Below are 19,790 nucleotides of genomic sequence, written 5' to 3'. Positions count from 1 at the left end.
CATCCTTTTGGCAGCCGACACCACCCCTCTAGCGGTTACCGCCACCATTCAACTCTTGCACTTCCTTGCGGAAAATGGCCACAAGGTCTCCAAGAAGAAGTTGCAATTCTGCCTACCCCAGGTCACTTACCTAGGCCACCTTCTGTCCAAAGATGGAAGGAAACTCACCCCTGATCGAATCCAAACCATTCTAGATACCCCTGTCCCTAAAACCCAGAAGCAGGTTCGCTCCCTATTAGGCCTCACCTCCTTCTGCCGACAATGGTTGCCAAACTTCAGCCTCGTTGTAAAACCACTGCTTTCTCTGCTAAACAAAGACGTCCCTTTCCCACTCCCTTGGACTCCTGAGTGTCAAACCTCCTTCACAGAACTACGAGATGCCCTTTGCTCAGCCCCTGTCCTGGGTACCCCTGATTACAGAAAGCCCTTCTCCCTTTACACTCACGAAAGGGAGGGGTGCGCTTTATCTGTCCTGACCCAGGCCATCGGTCCTAAGCAACGACCGTGCGCTTACTTCTCTGCCACTCTTGACCCTGTCGCCAGAGCCTTGCCTGCCTGCCTTCGAGCTGTAGCTGCTGCTGCAGTCTCTATCCGACAGAGTGAGGGGATTGTACTCTCGAATTCCCTCACGGTACTGGTACCCCATGCAGTCGACACCCTCCTGAACCAAACCAAGACGCAACATCTGACGAGTGCACGACTGACTGGATACGAACTAACCTTGCTTGCCCCCCATATCACCCTGAAAAGATGCACCACACTGAACCCAGCAACTCTGTTACCCTTGCCAGAGAACGATCCCAATGTGCACCCCGTACATGACTGTGTGACTCTTACGGACGAACAGACCAGGAGTAGGGTCGACCTCAGAGACACAGCTTTCCCTGACCCCGACGGGGAGTTGTGGGTGGACGGTTCTTGCATCAAACTCTCCGATGGTACCACTTCCGCTGCCTATGCAGTCACCACGGCTCGAACTGTAGTAGAAACAGCCCGCATCACCCAGCGATCTGCCCAGGCAGCGGAACTGATTGCTTTGACGCGAGCCTGCATCCTGGCAACAGGAACCACAGCGAACATTTACACTGACAGCCAGTATGCCTTCGGGGTGGTTCACCATTTTGGGCTCCTCTGGAGGGAGAGAGGATACTTGACCTCACACGGCACACCCATTTTGCACGGGGATTTAGTCTCCGCCTTAATCGAAGCTGTCCTCCTCCCCAACAGACTTGCCGTTATCAAATGCCAGGCACACAAGAAAGTGACAGACATTATCGGACAGGGAAATGCACTAGCTGACATCACCGCCCGAACGACAGCTGAAAATAGAACGACAACACATATGTACGTGACCAGGTCACAAGCAGAAAACTGGACTGACGCCAAGGACACAATCAGAGACATACAAACGACTAGCACACAACACGAATTGACTGAATGGACACGGGTGGGATTGAAAGACGATGAAGGCTGCTGGCGGACGAAAGACACGAACAAATGGTTGCTACCTGATTCGTACTTGATTCCCATATTAACCATGGCACACTCCCCTGCCCACATAGGATCAGCCCCCATGATCGAACTTGTCTCCAGGGTTTGGCACAATGACAAGATCCCAGATTCCGCCAAACGCCTGGTCCAACAATGCTTAATATGCCTGCAACACAACCCCGGGAAAGGAACTGTAGTACCCCGGGGGGGATTTGGGGTCCCAAACCACCCATTTGAAGTCCTGCAGATGGACTACATCCAGCTAGACAGATGCCAAGGCCTGAAATATGTACTTGTCGTGGTGTGCGCATTTAGCAAATGGGTGGAAGCATATCCAACCCGTGACAACACCGCTATGGCCACTGCAAAGGTCCTGTTAAAGGAGTTTTTCCCCCGTTATGGCCTCTGTCGTGTTCTATGGAGTGATAATGGCCCCCACTTTGTAGCCAACGTTATCCAGCTCATCCTAAATGGGCTGGGTATTAAACAGAAATTCCACGCAGTCTTCCACCCTCAATCTGCTGGGCTGGTCGAACGACACAATGCCACACTAAAGCTTAAACTGGCCAAAATAGTGGCTACGACGGGCCTGAAATGGCCAGACGCCCTCCCACTGGCATTGCTATCGATGCGCTCCACCCCCACCCGACATCACTTAACCCCTTATGAAGTTGTCTTCGGTCGACCCATGAGCGTCTGGTCTGCCCCGAAACCAACTTCCATTCATGACGTTCCGGATGTCCTAATGTCTGATTATCTGTACAAATTGACTGAAACTTTGTCTGTCCTTCATCAGCAGGTGCAGCAGGCCATCCCCGATGCTTCCAGGGGTCCGGGCCACGCCATCCAGCCGGGGGACTTCGTGCTGATCCGAAATTTTCAGCGATCAAAGAGTTTGGAACCCCGGTGGACGGGCCCCTGGCAAGTGCTGATCACCACTCGGACCGCACTTCGAGTGGAGGGGAAGAAACACTGGCTGCACGCCCATCACTGCAAAAAGGTCTCTCCAACCCTGGCCACGACAGACACCGTCAACACCCAAGAAGAGCTCCTGAACCAGGACCGACCATCGTTGAACTGCTATCCTGACACAGAGACACTTGAACTTTCAAAACATCCTGACCCCACTGTGCCGTCTCGAGAAGGGTATTTCCTGCGTCGAAAGGAGGGAGCTTCGGCTAAGTAGGCCACGGACTAGGTTAAAGGATCTCAGAACGGTGACCCAAACTACCAAGGGTTACCTGGAGAGAGGCTGAAACTAAGTCTGTGGTCCTGCCCACTACCGAGCACCTTGAAGACGAAGATGATGGAAGCGCCAGATAAGAAGATGATGGAAGCGCCAAATAAGAAGCCGACGGAGACAGCAGGAAATACCCACTACAGAAATCCGAGAATAGACAGACTCCACAGCTCAAAGACAATTGCACTCTTCATCGTAATCCTCCTCTGTTTCCTCCTCATGACTACGCTCTGGATTATGGAAGAACACGCACCTGCTCACGAAACATTCCTAACCACTGCTCAGCCTACCACCATGAAGGAACATTATCTAATTTCGCTCTCTCCTCAACTAAGAGAGAGGCGAAAGGAGTTTTGGAACAACTCTTTCGTGCAGCTACTTCACCAGCACAATCTTGCCACCAACGCCTCCAACTGCTGGATCTGTGGGTTGCTACCCCATGCCACTGGACATTCAATACCATTCATCCCTTCACCCTTCTCTGTCCACGGCTCCTGCCTTGCCTGGCTGATCCTCCTACAAGAGAGCTATACGGGAAATGCCACCTCCAGCAGAACTGCAGCACATTCTTCTCATGGGGCCGGGCGAAACAAGACAAAGACACACTTCTGCCCGCTGACCCCCAGCGACTCGATCCAAATGGACATCCCGGCCAAAGAACGAATCGAAATGCAGGTGTTCAACAATCCAACCAGACCCACCTTCTCCTATCTGCGGAAACGAACGGCTGCCACTCTGACTGTGGCCCTGACGGTCATCAACGTCACAGGCCACATGTGTGTAGAAGGACTTGGGACACAGCTGGTGGGTCGCAGCGCTTGCCGCTTTACCAGCACTCTGGATTCCACGGATCCACCTTCCTTTGTGTCATCTCCAAACATGTATTTCATCTGCGGCACGAAGGCCTACACCTGGCTCCCCAAAGGCTGGGGGGGCACTTGCTACATCTCCTTCGTCCTTCCTCCAACTTATGTGGCCCCAGCGAATCACCACAGACAAAAACGGGCCAAAGACGTTGAGCAAGCCGACTCAACAGGGGCACAGTTCCTCGATGCTATGAAAGGACTCGTCCCCCTCTGGGGCCCGATGGCAAACAGCCGTGCCATCCGACATTTGACTCAGGCAGTCGAGACAACCATGAACATCACAGCGGGCATCTTTGCCAACAACACTGCCGAGCTCCAAGCGGTCCGTTTGGTGGCTCTCCAGAACCGCCTCGTTCTAGATGTGGTTCTGGCGGACCGTGGAGGAGCATGCCGCATTATTGGAGCCAGCTGTTGTACATACATACCGGACAACTCACCCTCAGTGTACAAAGCCATCGAACATCTTCACAGACTCTCTTCGGAAGTTCACCAAGAGCAAGAAGAATGGTCGCTTGGTGGTTGGTTCTGGGACACCGTCAAAAGCTGGGGCTGGAGACTGCTCACCATTATCCTGATTCCCGTAGTTGTAATATGTGGCCTATGCTTAGGAATTCAATGTTTGCCACCTATGTGTTCTTTATGTGCGAGTTGTATTTTTTCCAAAACTGTGGACATTGGAAGCGAACATATGAGAGCATTGTATGATACCGAAGTTAGGAATTTGATGAAAATTGACATTGAGTAAGCAAGTTGGCTAGATATGTTGAAAAGGGAGGACTGTTGAAAGTTAGGCTGAAACCGTCAACATTATCGGCGCCCTCTTGCTCTCCTTAACCTTTTTGTGCGCGTAAAACAGCCGCCATTTTGAACACCATGGCTTCCCTGCTCCCGCCGAGAGCCAGCGCGCCTCTCTCCCATTCCTAACTTCGCCGGCATCCCCCGCATACCGACAACCCCCCCGCCTGCACCTGCCGCGAATCATAAAACCCCTCTTCAGCGCTGCTCTGCCCCAGACCCTCGTCCTGTTCCCAGCGCGACACCTCCCTTCTTCCCATTTATGATCCCCGGCCCTTTGATGCAAACCCCATTTCCCCGTGTGCCCGTTTGTCTTCCCCGTTCCCAGGCCGACACCCAGCTCTGCCGATACCAATCCCTTGCCCCTCCCCGTACAATAGAAAGCTTTCCTCCTCAAAGGACCCCCGAGATGATCAAAGCCCCCCCCCCCATCCCACGAGATCCGATCGAAACCCACACACACTGTGGACCGGCGGAATATCCAGCTGCGCGATGATCATCACCTGTTGTGAACGGGGCGGGGACTTCCACTGTAACCTTGCGTGGGAACGGGCTGGGAAAGGGGGGATTCTGAGGATGTCTTTCCGTACTTCAAAGTATCAACGAGAATGTGTTACATGCAATAAACAGATAAACGTGTGTATAAGAGGCCAGGCCTCAGGGATGCAGTTAGAGCACCTCAGAACGATACCTTCTGTCCGTTTTCGTTGTGTTCTCCTCCGGAGCGAATAAAAACCTTGTTTCCTGCCTTCCAGTCTCCAGCGCCTGCCTCTTCAATAGTTTAACTTCTTTGTGGGTTCAAGAGGCGACATCGCCGGGCAATAATTAAGGATCTTATATTCTGGTCGGTAGTGCCCCCCAGTTAGATTCCACAGCGCTACGCCAACAGTTAATTGCCAATCGCAGCAAATGCGGCGTAGAGCGGGGTAGGGCAGTTTTGGGCAGTAATAATCTATGTATTAGTCTCCTATCCCTATCAGCCAGAGTCATATCAATTTCATGCAGATTACGTCCTGCTAACCAGTAGGCCAGCCATTGCAGCTGGCAAGCATAGCCATAGGCTCGCATATCGGGGACTCCCATGCCTCCCTGAGTAGTAGGCAGTTGTAGTTTAGTTAAGCCTACACGAAGTCTCCCCGCTCTCCAAAGAAGTCCTATAAGAAGAGTATTAGGAAGTTGATATGTGCGTAGCGGGACAAGGATAGGGAGGTTCGTAAAATAATATATTAAGCCCGGCAGAACTACCATTTTGGTTATAGCTATCCTCCCCACTACAGATAACGGTAAAGAGGTCCAAAATTGGGCTTGTGCTCTAAGGGATGTTATACCCCGGCCTAAGTTACCATCCAAAAGATCCTTATCTGTCCGGTATACATTGATTCCTAAGCATTTAAATGTGTCTGGGGCTATGCGGATCGTGTAGGGTGTGAAACAAAGTTGGTCACCTCCTGCGCTAGCATCGAAATGATAGCCATATGACTTAAGAGCGTTTATGGCAAGTCCCGAAATCGCACGAAAGGAGTCGAATATGATCGGTAAAGGGTCAAGTGCAGCAGACATCATTGATGTACAAGACAATGTCGTCTGCATATGCCGAGACTACGTGGCAGACACCATTGCGCATTATACCTCTTGAGGAGGCAGATAATCTGATTCTGTGCAGCAGGGGTTCCAGTGCCAGAATAAATAGCAGTGGAGATAACGGGCATCCCTGCCGCGTGCCTCGCGCTATACCAAACTGAGCGGATATGCAGGTTCCCGTACGTGCACGTGCCGTCGGGTCTGTATACAATAATTTCACCCACGCCAGATATTCTAAGGGCAGACCGAAGCGCGACAGAGCAGTGAACATATAGTCCCATCGCAGGGAATCAAAAGCTTGTTTCAAATCTAATGAGATGCACCCTTCCTTGCTGTCCACAGCCTCTATATCCAGCATTACCTGGTATAATCGTCGAACATTAAGCGCCGTGCTCCTACCGGGAACAAACCTGCATTGATCCGTGTGTATAAGTTGCGGTATGTATTTGTTTAGGCGTGTAGCTAGTAATTTGCTAAGGATCTTATAGTCCGAATTTAGAAGTGACAGTGGCCTGTAATTATGCATGTGAGTGGCCTCCCTTCCTGGTTTCAGAAAAGAAACTAGTAGTGCCTGTAGCGTCAAGTGCGGGAGCGTGCATGTTTCTAACTATTCCTGGAATATCGTCAATAAACGTGGGGCTAAAAGGTCAATATATGCAGCATAAAACTCCGCGGGGAGTCCATCAGTTCCTGGGGCTTTGTTACGGGGTAATGCTTTTATAGCGCAGCGTATCTCTGTTAACGTAATGGGACGGGCCAAATCTTCTTTCTGATCGTGTGTTAACTGCGGTAGTGGGAGACCCTCAAAGAGGGTATCTGGTTGACTGTCTGTCATCGGAGGAGGTGGTCCATAGAGCTGGGTATAATATGCCTGAAATGCCGCGTTAATGGCTATCTGAGTAACGGCCACCCTTCCAGAGCAATCCCGTATCATCGTTATGGTTATGGTATCTCGAACAATACGTGCAAGCAATGGCCCTGATCTGTCAGCTTGAGTATGTTGCCTAGCCGTGTATAGTCATAAGTCAATGATGCGGAGATCTTCTAGGAGTTCCGCATAGCATATATAGGCCTCTTGTAATTGCGTAAGGCGGTCACCAGTGCCTGCCGCTTCACCTCCTGTAGTGCGAGCCTACCCTCTACTTCTTTTAGTTGATCCAATACTGATTGACGCGCCCCAACCTTGCTACCAATAGCCACACCTCTTATCGTGACCTTGAACGAATCCCATTCAATTTGGCGAGTACTGGCCGTGCCTACGTTGCGCTCAAAGTATGTGTCAATCGCTTTCAAAAGTGCTGCTTTGAAGACCGGGTCTTCAAGCGCATCCGGTTGCAGCTGCCATGTTGGGATTGGGGTCGGGATTTTCCCCCATTGCAATGTCATCTCTACGGGGTTAGGGTCGGACAGAGTTTTCCCCATATGTGTCACAGTGAGGACAGTGCACAGTAGCGTAGCAGAGCAGAGAATACGGTCGATTCTAGTGTGCAATTTGTGCGGAGGTGAATGAGTGTATTCTTTATGACTCTCATTCTTGCATCTCCAAACATCACATAAATCCCAGCCTTGCACCCAGTTCATCAGTGCTTCCACCTGCTTCCTACTGTCCGTTGCATGTAGTGGGGGATGCGATCGGTCTAGGGATATGTCTAGAACTGCGTTGTAATCTCCCCCTAGTAGTCCGTGGCACCCTGCCCAGTCCACCAGAGCTACACTAAGGGTTTCTAAAAAGTGCGCTTGATCTACATTAGGGGCATAAACACATCCCAGCACCACTTGTTGACCATCCAGCAGCCCTTGTTACAATACATACCGGCCCTCCTGGTCTATGCGCTGCTCCAACAATTTAAAGGGGACTGTGGTTCTCAGCCAGATCGCTGCACCCCTGGAAAAAACAGAATACGTGGTAGCGAATAGTTGGCCTTTCCATTTCTTGTGGAGTTTAGTCGTTTCGGCTGCGTTAAGATGGGTCTCTTGCAGGTACGCGATGGAGACCCTGCACCTATTCAATTGCGCTAATACTCTATGGCGCTTGTGTATCGATCCCAGGCCGCCCACATTCCACGTACATAAGGTATAAACATTATGCATCGACATCACCACAATATCTTCTCACCCAGAACCTACAGACATTCAAGCCATGCCAGGGAATTTCACTATTAGACAATGCGCTGTGTACCATGAAAACTGCCCAATACCAGGTTCCCTCCCAAGAACTAGAAGGGACCAAACTTAATTCTCTAACCCAACAGGGGTCAGTCAAAATAAACACAATTCTGCTGTCGCACATGGGGGTACACAAGTGCCTGCACCTATACAATAAAGTACATTGCTAAGACTAATTAGCAGAGGTGCCCGATATGCATAAAACATTCTAAGAGTCAAAGTGCCCCAACAGTATCCATTGTCAAGTGTCTCATGCTATACGTTACCACCTGGGTCCGTCCCGCATCAATATTTAAAAGTCATTCGCCATCTGAGCAGGGATGGTCTGGAACAGTAGTTGGCTGGCATCCGATGTAGGAGATGCAGTTCTATCACTGGGTACTTGGGACACATGGGTACAACTTCTTGCATCATGAGCCGCTAAGCCCGCCGCTGTGAGGAGTGCATTGTCTTGCTCAGATGTCCGTTGTTCCGACACCGATGCGTGTGCTGTCGCGGTGTCCCTCGATGGAAGATCCTGTCCAGATTCAACCGATCCCTCCACCAGGACCGACCGGTTCAGGCGCGGGGAAGTCGATGGGTTCTGCGTCGCGGTAGGCGTGAGAGTAATCCCAATCAGCTGCCTCTTCCGAAGAGTAAAAAAAGTAGGATTTCTGTTCGTACATAATCTTCAGTCTCGCTGGGAATAGAAGAGCGTATTTTATGTTCCGGTCTCTAAGGCGACGTTTAACCCCCATAAAAGTTGCTCTAGCTCGCTGGACTGTTGGGGTGAAGTCCGGATAAAACAACACCGTCCTGTTGTCGTAAAGCACTGGGGCTTTTTCTCGCGCGGCTTTAAGTATTGCATCATGATCCTTGTAATTAAGGAGCCGTGCGATCAGGGGACGTGGAGTTGCACCCGGTCGGGGCGGCCTGGAAGGCACACGGTGGGCTTTCGCCACACTGTATAGGGGCGTGAGGGATTCAGGGGGTACCACATTTCGAAGCGAGTCTTCCACAAATTGCGTAGGGTTGGTCCCTTCACTGCATTCCGGAATGCCCAGTATTCGCACATTGTTGCGCCGGGACCTCCCTTCCGCATCATCTGCCCTTTCCTGTAGCCCCTTGACCTGACGCGTTAATTCTTCCAAACGCGTGGAGTGCTCCGTATGTTGGGGGATTAAATCATCTAGCGACATTTTATGTGCCGTTACCTTTTCCGCCAGCTTGCTATGGTCGGCCTTCAAAAGGCTCAGTCCCGTGGACATAGTATCCATGCGCGATTCTAGCGCTTCACGTGTGGCTCTAATTTCTTGCAAAATGAGGTCCAATTTAGCGTCTCTTGGGTCCAGTCCTGTGGGTGGGATGACATCACTGCCCGTGGATGCCAGTGGCTCCTCAGAGTCGGTGGACTGCGCATTATTACCCGGTGGGGCATCTGCTGGCTTGGCCTTCGACGCCCCATGCCGCTCCGCAGGGTCACCCCACGTCGCTGCTCAAGTCTGCTCCGGTGGATTGTCACCGTTGTGTTGCGTTTCTTCTGTGTGCGCAGCCAGTAGGGTGATCCGGCCACAGCGAGTGATGAGTCAACACCTACCTCGTTGCTAGAGGCGGGAGGGAAAGTGGTAGTCCTTGTCTGGGGTTGCGCTACCCCCTTGTGCTTCAATCAGTTGCAAAGACCTATAATACAGAGTTCTAGGGATGCAGCGGGCGTGGGCGTATGAACTCCCTTCACGATCAGGCGAATTCCGGCATTGCACAGCGTCAGGGGGTTGCAAGTTATGTTCCCGGGCGCTGTTTGAGATATCACGCGCTGTCCGGTGTCACAAAAGATTCAAAGCATTCCCAAGACAGGCATACACTGCTCATGCATCGCACATGCTTTTGGCTGGTCGTTTCCATCGCCTGGTTCCCTCTGTGTATTTCTGGATGGGGCAGTGTAATGCTCTCTGTACTGCCTATCCCCCGGGGGCAATCATCAGTAAGCCGGCCACACATGTGTTCGTATAAGCGGGTCAATGTTCGTTGTTGCAATGCTCCAGCATGTGTGTGCACTTCCCAGCAGGGGTTGCGGGGGTGCAGGGAGACCTCCCAGGGTCTTCTCACTGTTGGTTACTGCCCCACGAGTCTCTGGAGTTTCGCCTGCAATGGCGCGTTACTCCGTTCCCACCGACGTAGGGCTCCGCGAGCTCCTCACCTAATTTCTCGCGCTGCAAGGGCCTCTGTTCAGCGATACCACTTAGCAGACAAGCGGTGTTCTTCTGTGTTCGCGTTCTGCAAGCGTTTGTCTTTCGGCGGCGTTAGGCTCCATATGTCGTGGACCGGCCCATCGGATCTCCTCCACACTACAGTACGCCGCCTCAGCCGGTAGTACAGGCCAGGCTGCATAGTCGGGGATTCTTGCTTTTAGAAGCGATGCAACCGCTCCCGTTGTCAGCGGTAGTGTAGAGGGTATGTCCACCAGGTTCGCACGTCGTTTGGGGGACACTAGGGCTCACAGCCCTGCAGGATAATCAGCAAAGTGTCCGGGCGGCAGACAGAGCTCTCTCAGCTCACGTCCACCATGTTGGGCGTCAAGCCATGCCCCCCCTTGTCCAACTGGTTAAATGAACGCTGTTAGGCTTTAGTCTCTGTATCCTGGTTCCAGAGAAATTAGGAGTTGTCCTGCTTAACATCTGTGCTATCTCCCTCAGACAAATATTCAGATGGCATAAAGGCAACAAATTTAGTGTGCACTGCTTTTAGTGCAGCATCAGAATGGTGTAAATTTTGTTAGCCGTCGGGAGGGGGGGGGGCACAGAGGCTAGTGTTGGAGCCTCCCTGTCATGCTGTCACTCTCCTATCAGTGAAATAAAAATAATAATTCTTTGTTTGATTACTTAAAATCGTACAATATAATGAATACATATACATATACTGTCATTTAAAAAAACACTAAAACAAGTTAATAAAAAATACGTGACTAACTACTAAGTCAGTTATAATAGATATCACAGAATTTTAAAACGGTTTCAAACTGTTTAAACGTTTTCACAATCTTAATCTCCCAGTTTTGCTTTTACTCTCAATGAAAACTTTACGAAGGCAGAATTCATACTTATGTCGTTAGAATGCAGACACCTTATCAGAGCTTGCCTACATGTCCTTATTCCTCGCATATTAAAAGATGAGTATAGTTTTTCTTTTGATCTAAAGTCCAGGACAAATACATAGCAAATGAACGATATTCTCTTCACCGGTTTTACACAGTCTGCACAGTGTAGACCCCTCCATTTTCATCCAAGGGGGAAGATGACTGAGTCCCGGGAGTACACCAAATCTTGCTTTAATAAAAATGTGCTTATATTTTTTGACCAAGGTATTTCCAAATACACTTGTACCTGCTTTTTTGTGAACCCATTTATTATTGGCCATGCATGATTACCTTTTTGAATGATGCCGTGTTTGTGTTGTTCCAAATTTGCATAGCAGCAAACTCTTCTAGTGCCATTTTAAGATAATTCCATGCTGGTGATTTCGTATTGTTATTTATTTCTTGCCATAATACTGAGACAGCTGGTTATCATGGTCATTTTTTTATCCTATTCCATGTTTTAATAAATTGGCCCTTTCTTGCATAGTGCTGGTTATTTAGGCCGAACTCCAATCTAACTTGTGTGGGCGATGCATTATTTGGAAGTTAAAAAAAGAAATTGAAAGTTTTTAAAAGTGCATTATTTATTATTGCAGAATCTTTCCCGATTAATACATCACTGCCGTATGTAAGAGTGGGAAGGAGTTTTGCCGCCATAACCTTTAAAAGGGGACGATAAGTGAGATATCCAAGTGATTTCTGCAGAATCCTGAATGCTGCCGTCAAAGCGTTTGCCTTCCTTTGTATGTCCAATTTTAGTGGGCAATAGTTTCCCTTTTCACCGAAAAATACACCCAAGTACCTGTATACTTCAACTTCTTCGAGTTGGGTGTTCTCCATATACCACTTGTATTTATGTTTTAAGCTTACATTTCTAGTGACAACCATGATTTTAGTCTTGGTTTCAGTTATCACATTTCCATTTTTTTTTTTAGTATATGAATATTCGGTTTATTAGATGTTGTACACTCTCCTAACAGCGAATTGAGGTAGCCACATCCAAATCGAGGTGAGATGATGCAATGGGTAGCAGCACTGGTGCAATATGAAGCTTGAGAGAAAGTTGTTGAAATCATTATTTTCTCAACCATTCCAAGCAAAATGTTTGCATTTAGCAGCGTTCTCCTTCATGTCACAAAATCCGCGTTCTCCTTCATGTCACAAAATCCAAATCTGTAATTTATCAACACACTAAAGTTTTTTCCCCTAAATATCCGATTGATGATCGGTCCTACTTTTTGCATAGAATTGTCTGTTTTGAATTCTTATTTATCAATTTTATTTTATTTTTCAGCAGGGAATCTCCCTCCGGGATCCTATTCAGGGCAAGAAAGTTTACCCTCTGAAGTGATGAACACGGAGATGGATGGTAAGAAGTTTGACATTCCTTACAGTATTTAATTAATTTTATTTCAATTTTTTTAATTTACTTTTTTAAGTGTTATATAGCGCTAGCTCAACCCGTAAGTATCAGAGCGCTTTACATACACACAGTTTACTGTTGTTCAGCCTAATATGCAGTGTTAAAAGGGAAAAAGGGCTGGCCTCTTTGAATGTTTCTTAGCCAGCCGATGTTGAAAGTACTTATTTTGTTTCTTTGCACGCGAGTATTATGACGATCTTAATCCTATTTCTCAAAGTGTTCAACCGGTCATCCTTTTTCTTGCTGTGATGTTTCTCATTATGTTGACACACATCTCAGCCAACATGAGCATTAGTGTAGTGTTAAATCATTTCACGGATACAACCAGTATTCCTTCCTAGTGCCTTTCCCACATCAAGAAGGTGCTAAAGAGTTTGGGTGTAGAGACACTGATCAGTTGCTGTATACAGATCTTGGCTTAGCTTGACAACTTAATTTCAGGTTAGTTTATTGCCCATTAAGTGGAACTTTGTATACCACAATACAGAGCTAAAAGCAGCTCTTGTTTAGCATTTGAGCTATGCAATTTGTGCCTTACCCATGAAGCCGAGTGTGCCTATCTTGCAATCTGGAAGAGTCACAGTGTTACCCTGTGGAAGGCTGACACGTTGGGCAGAAGGAGTTGACAAGTTTCAGCAGCTGCAACTGAAACACTTCAGTCCACAGAATAAGGAGATGTGTGCACTTTCTTCACCAAAGATGCACATATGTTATTACACACTGAATTCTCTTATTTCCATGTTACTTCTGGCTTCTTTTGACTGTGCAGTTTTGGAAGACTTCTACTTACCCAGCCACACTGCTTCAATAGTTCCAAAAACTAATACTGTGACTGGGGTTTCCACCTTCTCTGCCTTTGATCCCTTTTAGAAGGAAGAAGGGAGCTGTACAACAATCTCCACTTTACTTTTTGTGACCTCCACACTTGGCACATGCATTTTTAAGCAGAAGATGGTAAAGAGCTATAGGTTAATCTCTGACTCTTTCCTTCCCCCGCCTATTGGCACAGGCATTCTGTTCTCTGGACTGCATGGTTACTAGATATGCTGTTTTTTTCTCCTCTCGCCTTTTTTGCCAGTTATTCTGGTTACCATCCTCTTGCCAACCTCCCCCAGCCTTCCTACCCCATTCCCCCCACCACCTTCTCCACCCATTTAGTAGCCTTTATGGAGGGTGTCCTGCTTTCTGTTGCTGCAGTGCTTCACAATTCTCTACGCTCTGACCAACAGCTAGAGGGGACTTGGACAAATAAGAATTGTGATTCATAGTCTGTTTAACTGCAACTTTGCCCCAATGATGGAAGCTAATTTGATTTTGAATTGTCTATTTCTTATATTGTTAATGATAGTTAAGAATATAGGTCTTTTTTCCAATGCCTATGGCATTAATTAGCAATATTAACCGCACCTCCCTCTGTTTCGAAAAATCACCATTATTGACATTTCTTTTTGTTCTTAATTAAGATTCACCGTTGGGTTCTGGTGGCCTTGCCTGGCTGTTGAGCAAAATCATTGTGACGCAGCATCTTGTTTACTTTGTAAATTTTTTGAAGATGCACTAACTCTACGGGGAGAAAGCCCCCCTTTTACATTCTGACGTGTTTTACTTGCATTGTTCTACTTGTTGTCTACACCAGTAGAATGAAGTAGTGTTATCTGATTCCTTACAGCTGTGGATGCGGAACACCAGATTGAAATGGAAGAAAAAACACGACTCATAAATCAGGTTTTAGAGTTGCAGCACACATTGGAAGGTGAGAGTGATTTTTATCTTTGCATCCTGTCCTTAAAGGCACATCATTGTTGCAGTTTAATTGGTTGGTAATTGTTCGGTTTGTCAACTATTTCTAGTTTATTATATAGTAAAGTATAAACCTGTATGGTCCCTAGACTGAGGCCTTGTGTGCTCTTTCATTACTTGATCAGATGGGCTTGGTGCGTAAGGTAAACTGTAGGCACTCTTCGATCACTCTAATGGCGGATCTATTTAAAAACTGCTATGACCCTCCATTCCCGCACTGTGGCTTAAGGTGTAACTTGCCACTGCCAGAGAAGGCAGAGCTCATTAGCATCAGTCATACTCTTTCCCTGCCACATCAGCACAGAGCGATCTGGTTCGCTAATTTATCTTTGGTTCTAGGCCACTGAAGGGAAGCTCACCACAGATAGGCGATGGCAGCAACAATCAAGAAAAGAGAAACTTTAGTTACAGAATAGCCTGAACCCCGCCCTGATAGCTGTCGCCATCTTCGGCTTCATTGCTCATCCTATCCACAATGCAGTACATACTGCTTGTGGTGCCAATTTACAAATATCAAGTGAGTAGGACAGGGGTGGCTCCTCCGTTACCACTGCTGAGAGGCAGCAGAGGTAAAAGTGAAAAATAAAATAATAAAACCATTATAATTGTATTTTTTCTTACTTAGCCATTGCCAGTTGAGTGTTAGGGCGGAGCCATCCTGCTGGAGCGTCAAGTCAGCAGAGGGAGTAGGACTGGTGTGCACTGTGAGTGTGAATTCAGGTTTGGCTGGCTGTCTTTGGACTGCCAACCCGACATGCAGAGGCTCCCTGTGCCTGAGCAAGCATCAAGCCAGCCAGCTCAAGCCAATCATGGCGCTGTGCTCATCCTGGTAACAGCATGAGAGCAGCACCGTGACTGGCCCCCGGGAGCCTGTGCAGTTTGCACCAGTGTCTAGAGAGGAGCACCAATGCAGCGGCCACAGCGGCAGGTAAGTACGTTATTACTCCTGCCTCAGTTTCTTTGCCTACCACTTCTAAATTAGAGCAGCCGCCACTGGAATAGAACTATGATTTTCCATGAGGATATTTTAGTTATTTGTAAACACTGAATTTCTCAACCTATTCACAGGATCCCAGAGACATCCATTTGTAAGAGAAAGCTCTCTTTAAAAAGAAACAAACTTATGACGATGCTTAAAATATCATTTTTGTTGGTATTTTATTTCTATGTTTTCTCTATGCAATCTGATGTTTGTTGTGCACTGACAGGTATTCCTACTGTTTGTGCTGGTGTATTCCCTCACATGAGTTGGGTTTGCAGCATGCAATGATCAATGTATTTTTGGCACAGACACAATCGGAACAAGCTTACACCTCTAGATTCAAGTTTTCAGGCAATTACAAAAGTACTCTTTTAATTTAAAGTCTGGACCTCGGAAACAAATGAAGACACTATGAAAGACTCGCTGATAATGTGATCAGAGCTGTTCATATACAATGTCTTAATCTTGTCGAATACATATTTATGAAGTTGGTTTAAATGTGCAGTTTTAAAACTGGGCTACTGATCGAATATGGAAATTATTGTAAACCTACAAGAAAAGTCTATACTAAATGAACCCAATGTGGGAGCAGTAAACTAAAATAAGACAAGAACGAGTCAAACACGAGGATCACTCTTAAAGAAAAAAATATATAAATCCAGAAAGACCACACTTTCAGTATTTATAACGAATACTCAACAGTGCAATCACTTGTTGAACATTAATGGCAGGGTGGCTGATTTGTACCAAAATTATTTCCGCCCTTACCATGCAAGTATGAATGTTTCCTCGGGTATTGAGGAATAACATATAGGATTCACAATTACCACGTTTCTGTATTGTTTTTCCATTGCAGCCCATACTAGGCATGAATGCCACCTGCTTTACGCAGCTAGAACGGTGCTGCCTGGGGTATACCGCAGTCAGTGATCCCATGTACACTATGACCCAGAAACATGCAGTCCCTTTTCAGCTTAAAACAGGAGTTTACAGTGAGGGCAGGCTTGCCATCTCCCTCTTCATCGGGCCCCCAGAATGGAGGGAAACTGGCCCTTCCGTGCAAGTCAGCACAGGACTGTCAGCAAACCACACTGATGTCCGAAGGACGAGAGATGCTTCTTGTGACAGGCGCCTGTCTGCTTCATGCAGTCTTAATCATTGGCTGCGTTTAAATGTCACATGTTCTGTCAAGGCCACTGATGCTTTGAAAGGAATGACTGACACCAGGGTACGTTTTGTTGTCATAGTTAATTAGCACTGCCCATTCACCTAGGCATGCTGTGACTGACCTCCGGGAAGCTGCTGGGATTCTTGTTCACAATCACAGGCAGTAACATCTCGGACCTCTAGCAACTCTAACCCAGGAAAGTCAGGAAAAATATGTTAATCGTAAGTAATAACAGCTCATTCTGTATTTGCCATTTTTACAGCGTAGTCGTTTCTTGTGGGGATTTTTAGAGACCGCTATAGAGCATTTATAGCATTTAAATATCAACAGTATGTGCATTATTCGTGTAAATTAATTAAACGTGCACGGACGCGCACTTGAGCAGTCCTACACCAACAGAATTTACAGGTGCGTGAAATATTGGTCTAATTGCAATCCTTTGAAAGTGAATGTTTAGCAAACCATAATTTATAAAGTTGACAGAGAATTTCATGCCGCTTGTTCTTTTGTAGATCTCTCTGCAAGGGTTGATGCGGTGAAGGAAGAAAACTTGAAACTGAAATCGGAAAATCAGGTTCTTGGCCAATACATCGAAAATTTAATGTCTGCCTCTAGTGTTTTCCAAACAACGGACACGAAAAGCAAAAGGAAATGAGAACCGGACACCTATCTTGCCACACTGCAACAATTTAGTTGTTTTTAGTTTGTTTTTTCACTTGTGTAGCCTACAGGTGGGAACTTGCTTGGTTTTTTAAAAAAAAGCTGCTCCGTTATATTATGTGACCAAAACGCTTCAATATATTTGGAAACAAGAGCTGGAAGCTTAGTCGAGTCGTTTGTCCATGGGTTATGATGCATTTAAAAAAAAATGCAAAACCTTTAATTAAGACAGTGTTAAAAACGTATAATAGAGTATGATCAATTTGCATGGTGTCAAACTCGCATCTGAATTTATGTTCAAGCATACAACCATAGTTGCCGGTCTACGTTTGGACAAATTCTTAGAAAATGTTTAAAAGTACTGATTTTTACCAGACCGCTACTGAGATTGAACATCAAAAATGTACCAATTGTTTCCACTACTACAAGTGAAGCACACAGCCTTCCTCAAGAAAATCACTTTACCCTGTGATTTCTTTTATTTATTTTTTGGTCATTATTTCTTTTTTTCTGTCTAGGTTAGCATGGCAACTGTGTGCTACGACCAACATGGCAATGTACCCGCAACATCTCGTGCAGTTTTGTCTTTCGTTGTAACTTTTTTACATGGAGATTTTTTTTTGTAACCTTGTTAGAAAAATCTAGTATCTAAATAGATATAAATTACAATTCACACTGCTTCGATCGAGGTAGACATTGATGGAGGCGGAGATGGTTAAAGAATTGTTGGAGGGGGTGATCATAGCAGATTCATTTAATTGTTGATTGTGTAAATGTGAAAAATAGGGGTGGAATAGTTTCTCGTGTTTTATCCTCTATAAAAAGTGACTCCAGTGTTTTTTCTGCGTCAATAGGGTACACTTTTGGTACATACTATAACATGTGTATCCTTTCTAAAAAGTATACATTGTGAAGGCAGCACATGATCATGTGTTTTTCTTTTGAGATCCAGGACTGTGTGGGTTTAACCTAAAATTGCTATTGAAGAACATGAAATGGCTGTTGTGCTTTGGAATGAGTTCTACTTTTTCTATTAAAGTCAGGTTGGTGAAATAATCTACCTGTTAACCAGTGTTTTTCATAATTAAATCTGGTCAATGCAAAATAAAACCAGAAATCCAGTTTTTGCTGCCTACATACAAAGCCATAGAGCACACATTCTTTTCACTCAATTACTGGAAGTGTGTGTGTGTATACTACAGAACATGATGGTGAAATTCAGTTACCTTCGTAATTGTGGTTGGTAGATTATTAGAACATGTTCGTTGACCATTCTGTCTTTCAGGGTATTTGGAGTTGTTCGCACATTTCAAAATAGAAAAAACATTGCATTCAAACTCCCTGCTGCCAAGGACTATCATTTTCTTGTGCTGTGTAGCACAATATTTTAGCATGAGAAAAGACTGACTGGGCAGTGCCAATGAGTTGATATGGCTTTCTTCTAATCTAGTGCCAGACACTATTTCATGTACTCCTAAATGTAGTATGTTTTGTTTACAAATGTAAACTGGATTTACGTTTTGTCATATATCCATTATGTAATATTTAATATAACTCCATGTCACCAACATTGCCTGCATCTTATTGTATTGTGGCCTTTTTATGTTTAACTTTGTTTGATTGATTTTTGCAAGAGCCAAACCACATGTACACTGGGTACCCCTGTACCCAATTCATAGCTATTGTGGCCTTTTTGACTAATTTATTAACATTTACATTTTAATTTGTTGAAATAAAACTGTTCTTGAGTGCAAGTTTGTCTTTATTCCCTACATTGATATGCTCACGTGTTCTTTATAGCATTTAAAGTTTTTTGTGTATAAAAGATACACTGCCTTATGTATCGTGTTCGACAAATATACCCATTCTTTACTGGTTACCTGAGGCACTCCATTGATACAGAAGCACTGGTGGACAGCTTTTTTTTTTTTTTATGTGTAAGTTGATTGTGTTGATCACCATAAAGGTGTTAACGATCCATCTTTATTTACTGCCTCGAAAAGCGGATTGGGCATTAGCAATCTGAGTGACAATTGTGCTTACTATAGCTCCATTTTCCAACCTGATGAAACCAAAGTTCAACCAGATTTGTCATCTAGAAGTCCCCCCCCCCCCATCCCCCCTTCCCATTTTAAGATGCTTGCCACCCTTGTCCCAGTTTGCGCTTTGACCAGTGGCAGGCTTTGTAGTTCATGTTTTAGAAGCCTGCAGTGTTCTTACAAAAGACACCAACAAGTCTTTGTCCTTAATCCAAGCCTATTTGTTGGCTGGGAAAAACCTTATACGCAGGGACCATACCTTGAAGCCAGTTGTCCAGATATCAACCTACATTGTCACTTTCACCGGTTTACACTGATGCAATAGTTTAATCCTGCACCATTTCCTGGGCTTTCTGCTGCCCGGTCAGGAAATTGTACATATTGATACAGGGCATTGTCAATCCTTTCTGAAGGAAAACATTTTATATCTCATGACTTAGGATCATGCGCAAACAAATGATGACGTT

The 19,790-nt window shown here is 46.1% G+C and overlaps 1 protein-coding gene across 2 annotated transcripts in view; it reads left to right on the top strand.

The window, feature by feature from the left end:
* Positions 1 to 19,038, top strand: part of SCOC (short coiled-coil protein) — a 163,027-nt gene extending 143,989 nt beyond the window's left edge. For both annotated transcript variants that reach the window (XM_078676682.1, XM_078676683.1), the window contains exons 2-4: positions 12,546 to 12,620; positions 14,344 to 14,427; positions 17,137 to 19,038. In XM_078676682.1, the coding sequence (XP_078532808.1) occupies positions 12,546 to 12,620; positions 14,344 to 14,427; positions 17,137 to 17,279 (302 nt within the window). In that variant the 3' untranslated portion in view covers positions 17,280 to 19,038. The remainder of the gene's footprint in view (positions 1 to 12,545; positions 12,621 to 14,343; positions 14,428 to 17,136) is intronic.
* Positions 19,039 to 19,790: the final 752 nt, after the last annotated feature.

This window comes from Lissotriton helveticus, chromosome 2_1 (assembly GCF_964261635.1).
Source record: "Lissotriton helveticus chromosome 2_1, aLisHel1.1, whole genome shotgun sequence".
Lineage (NCBI taxonomy): Eukaryota > Metazoa > Chordata > Amphibia > Caudata > Salamandridae > Lissotriton > Lissotriton helveticus.
This window is presented reverse-complemented; position numbering and strand designations above follow the sequence as displayed.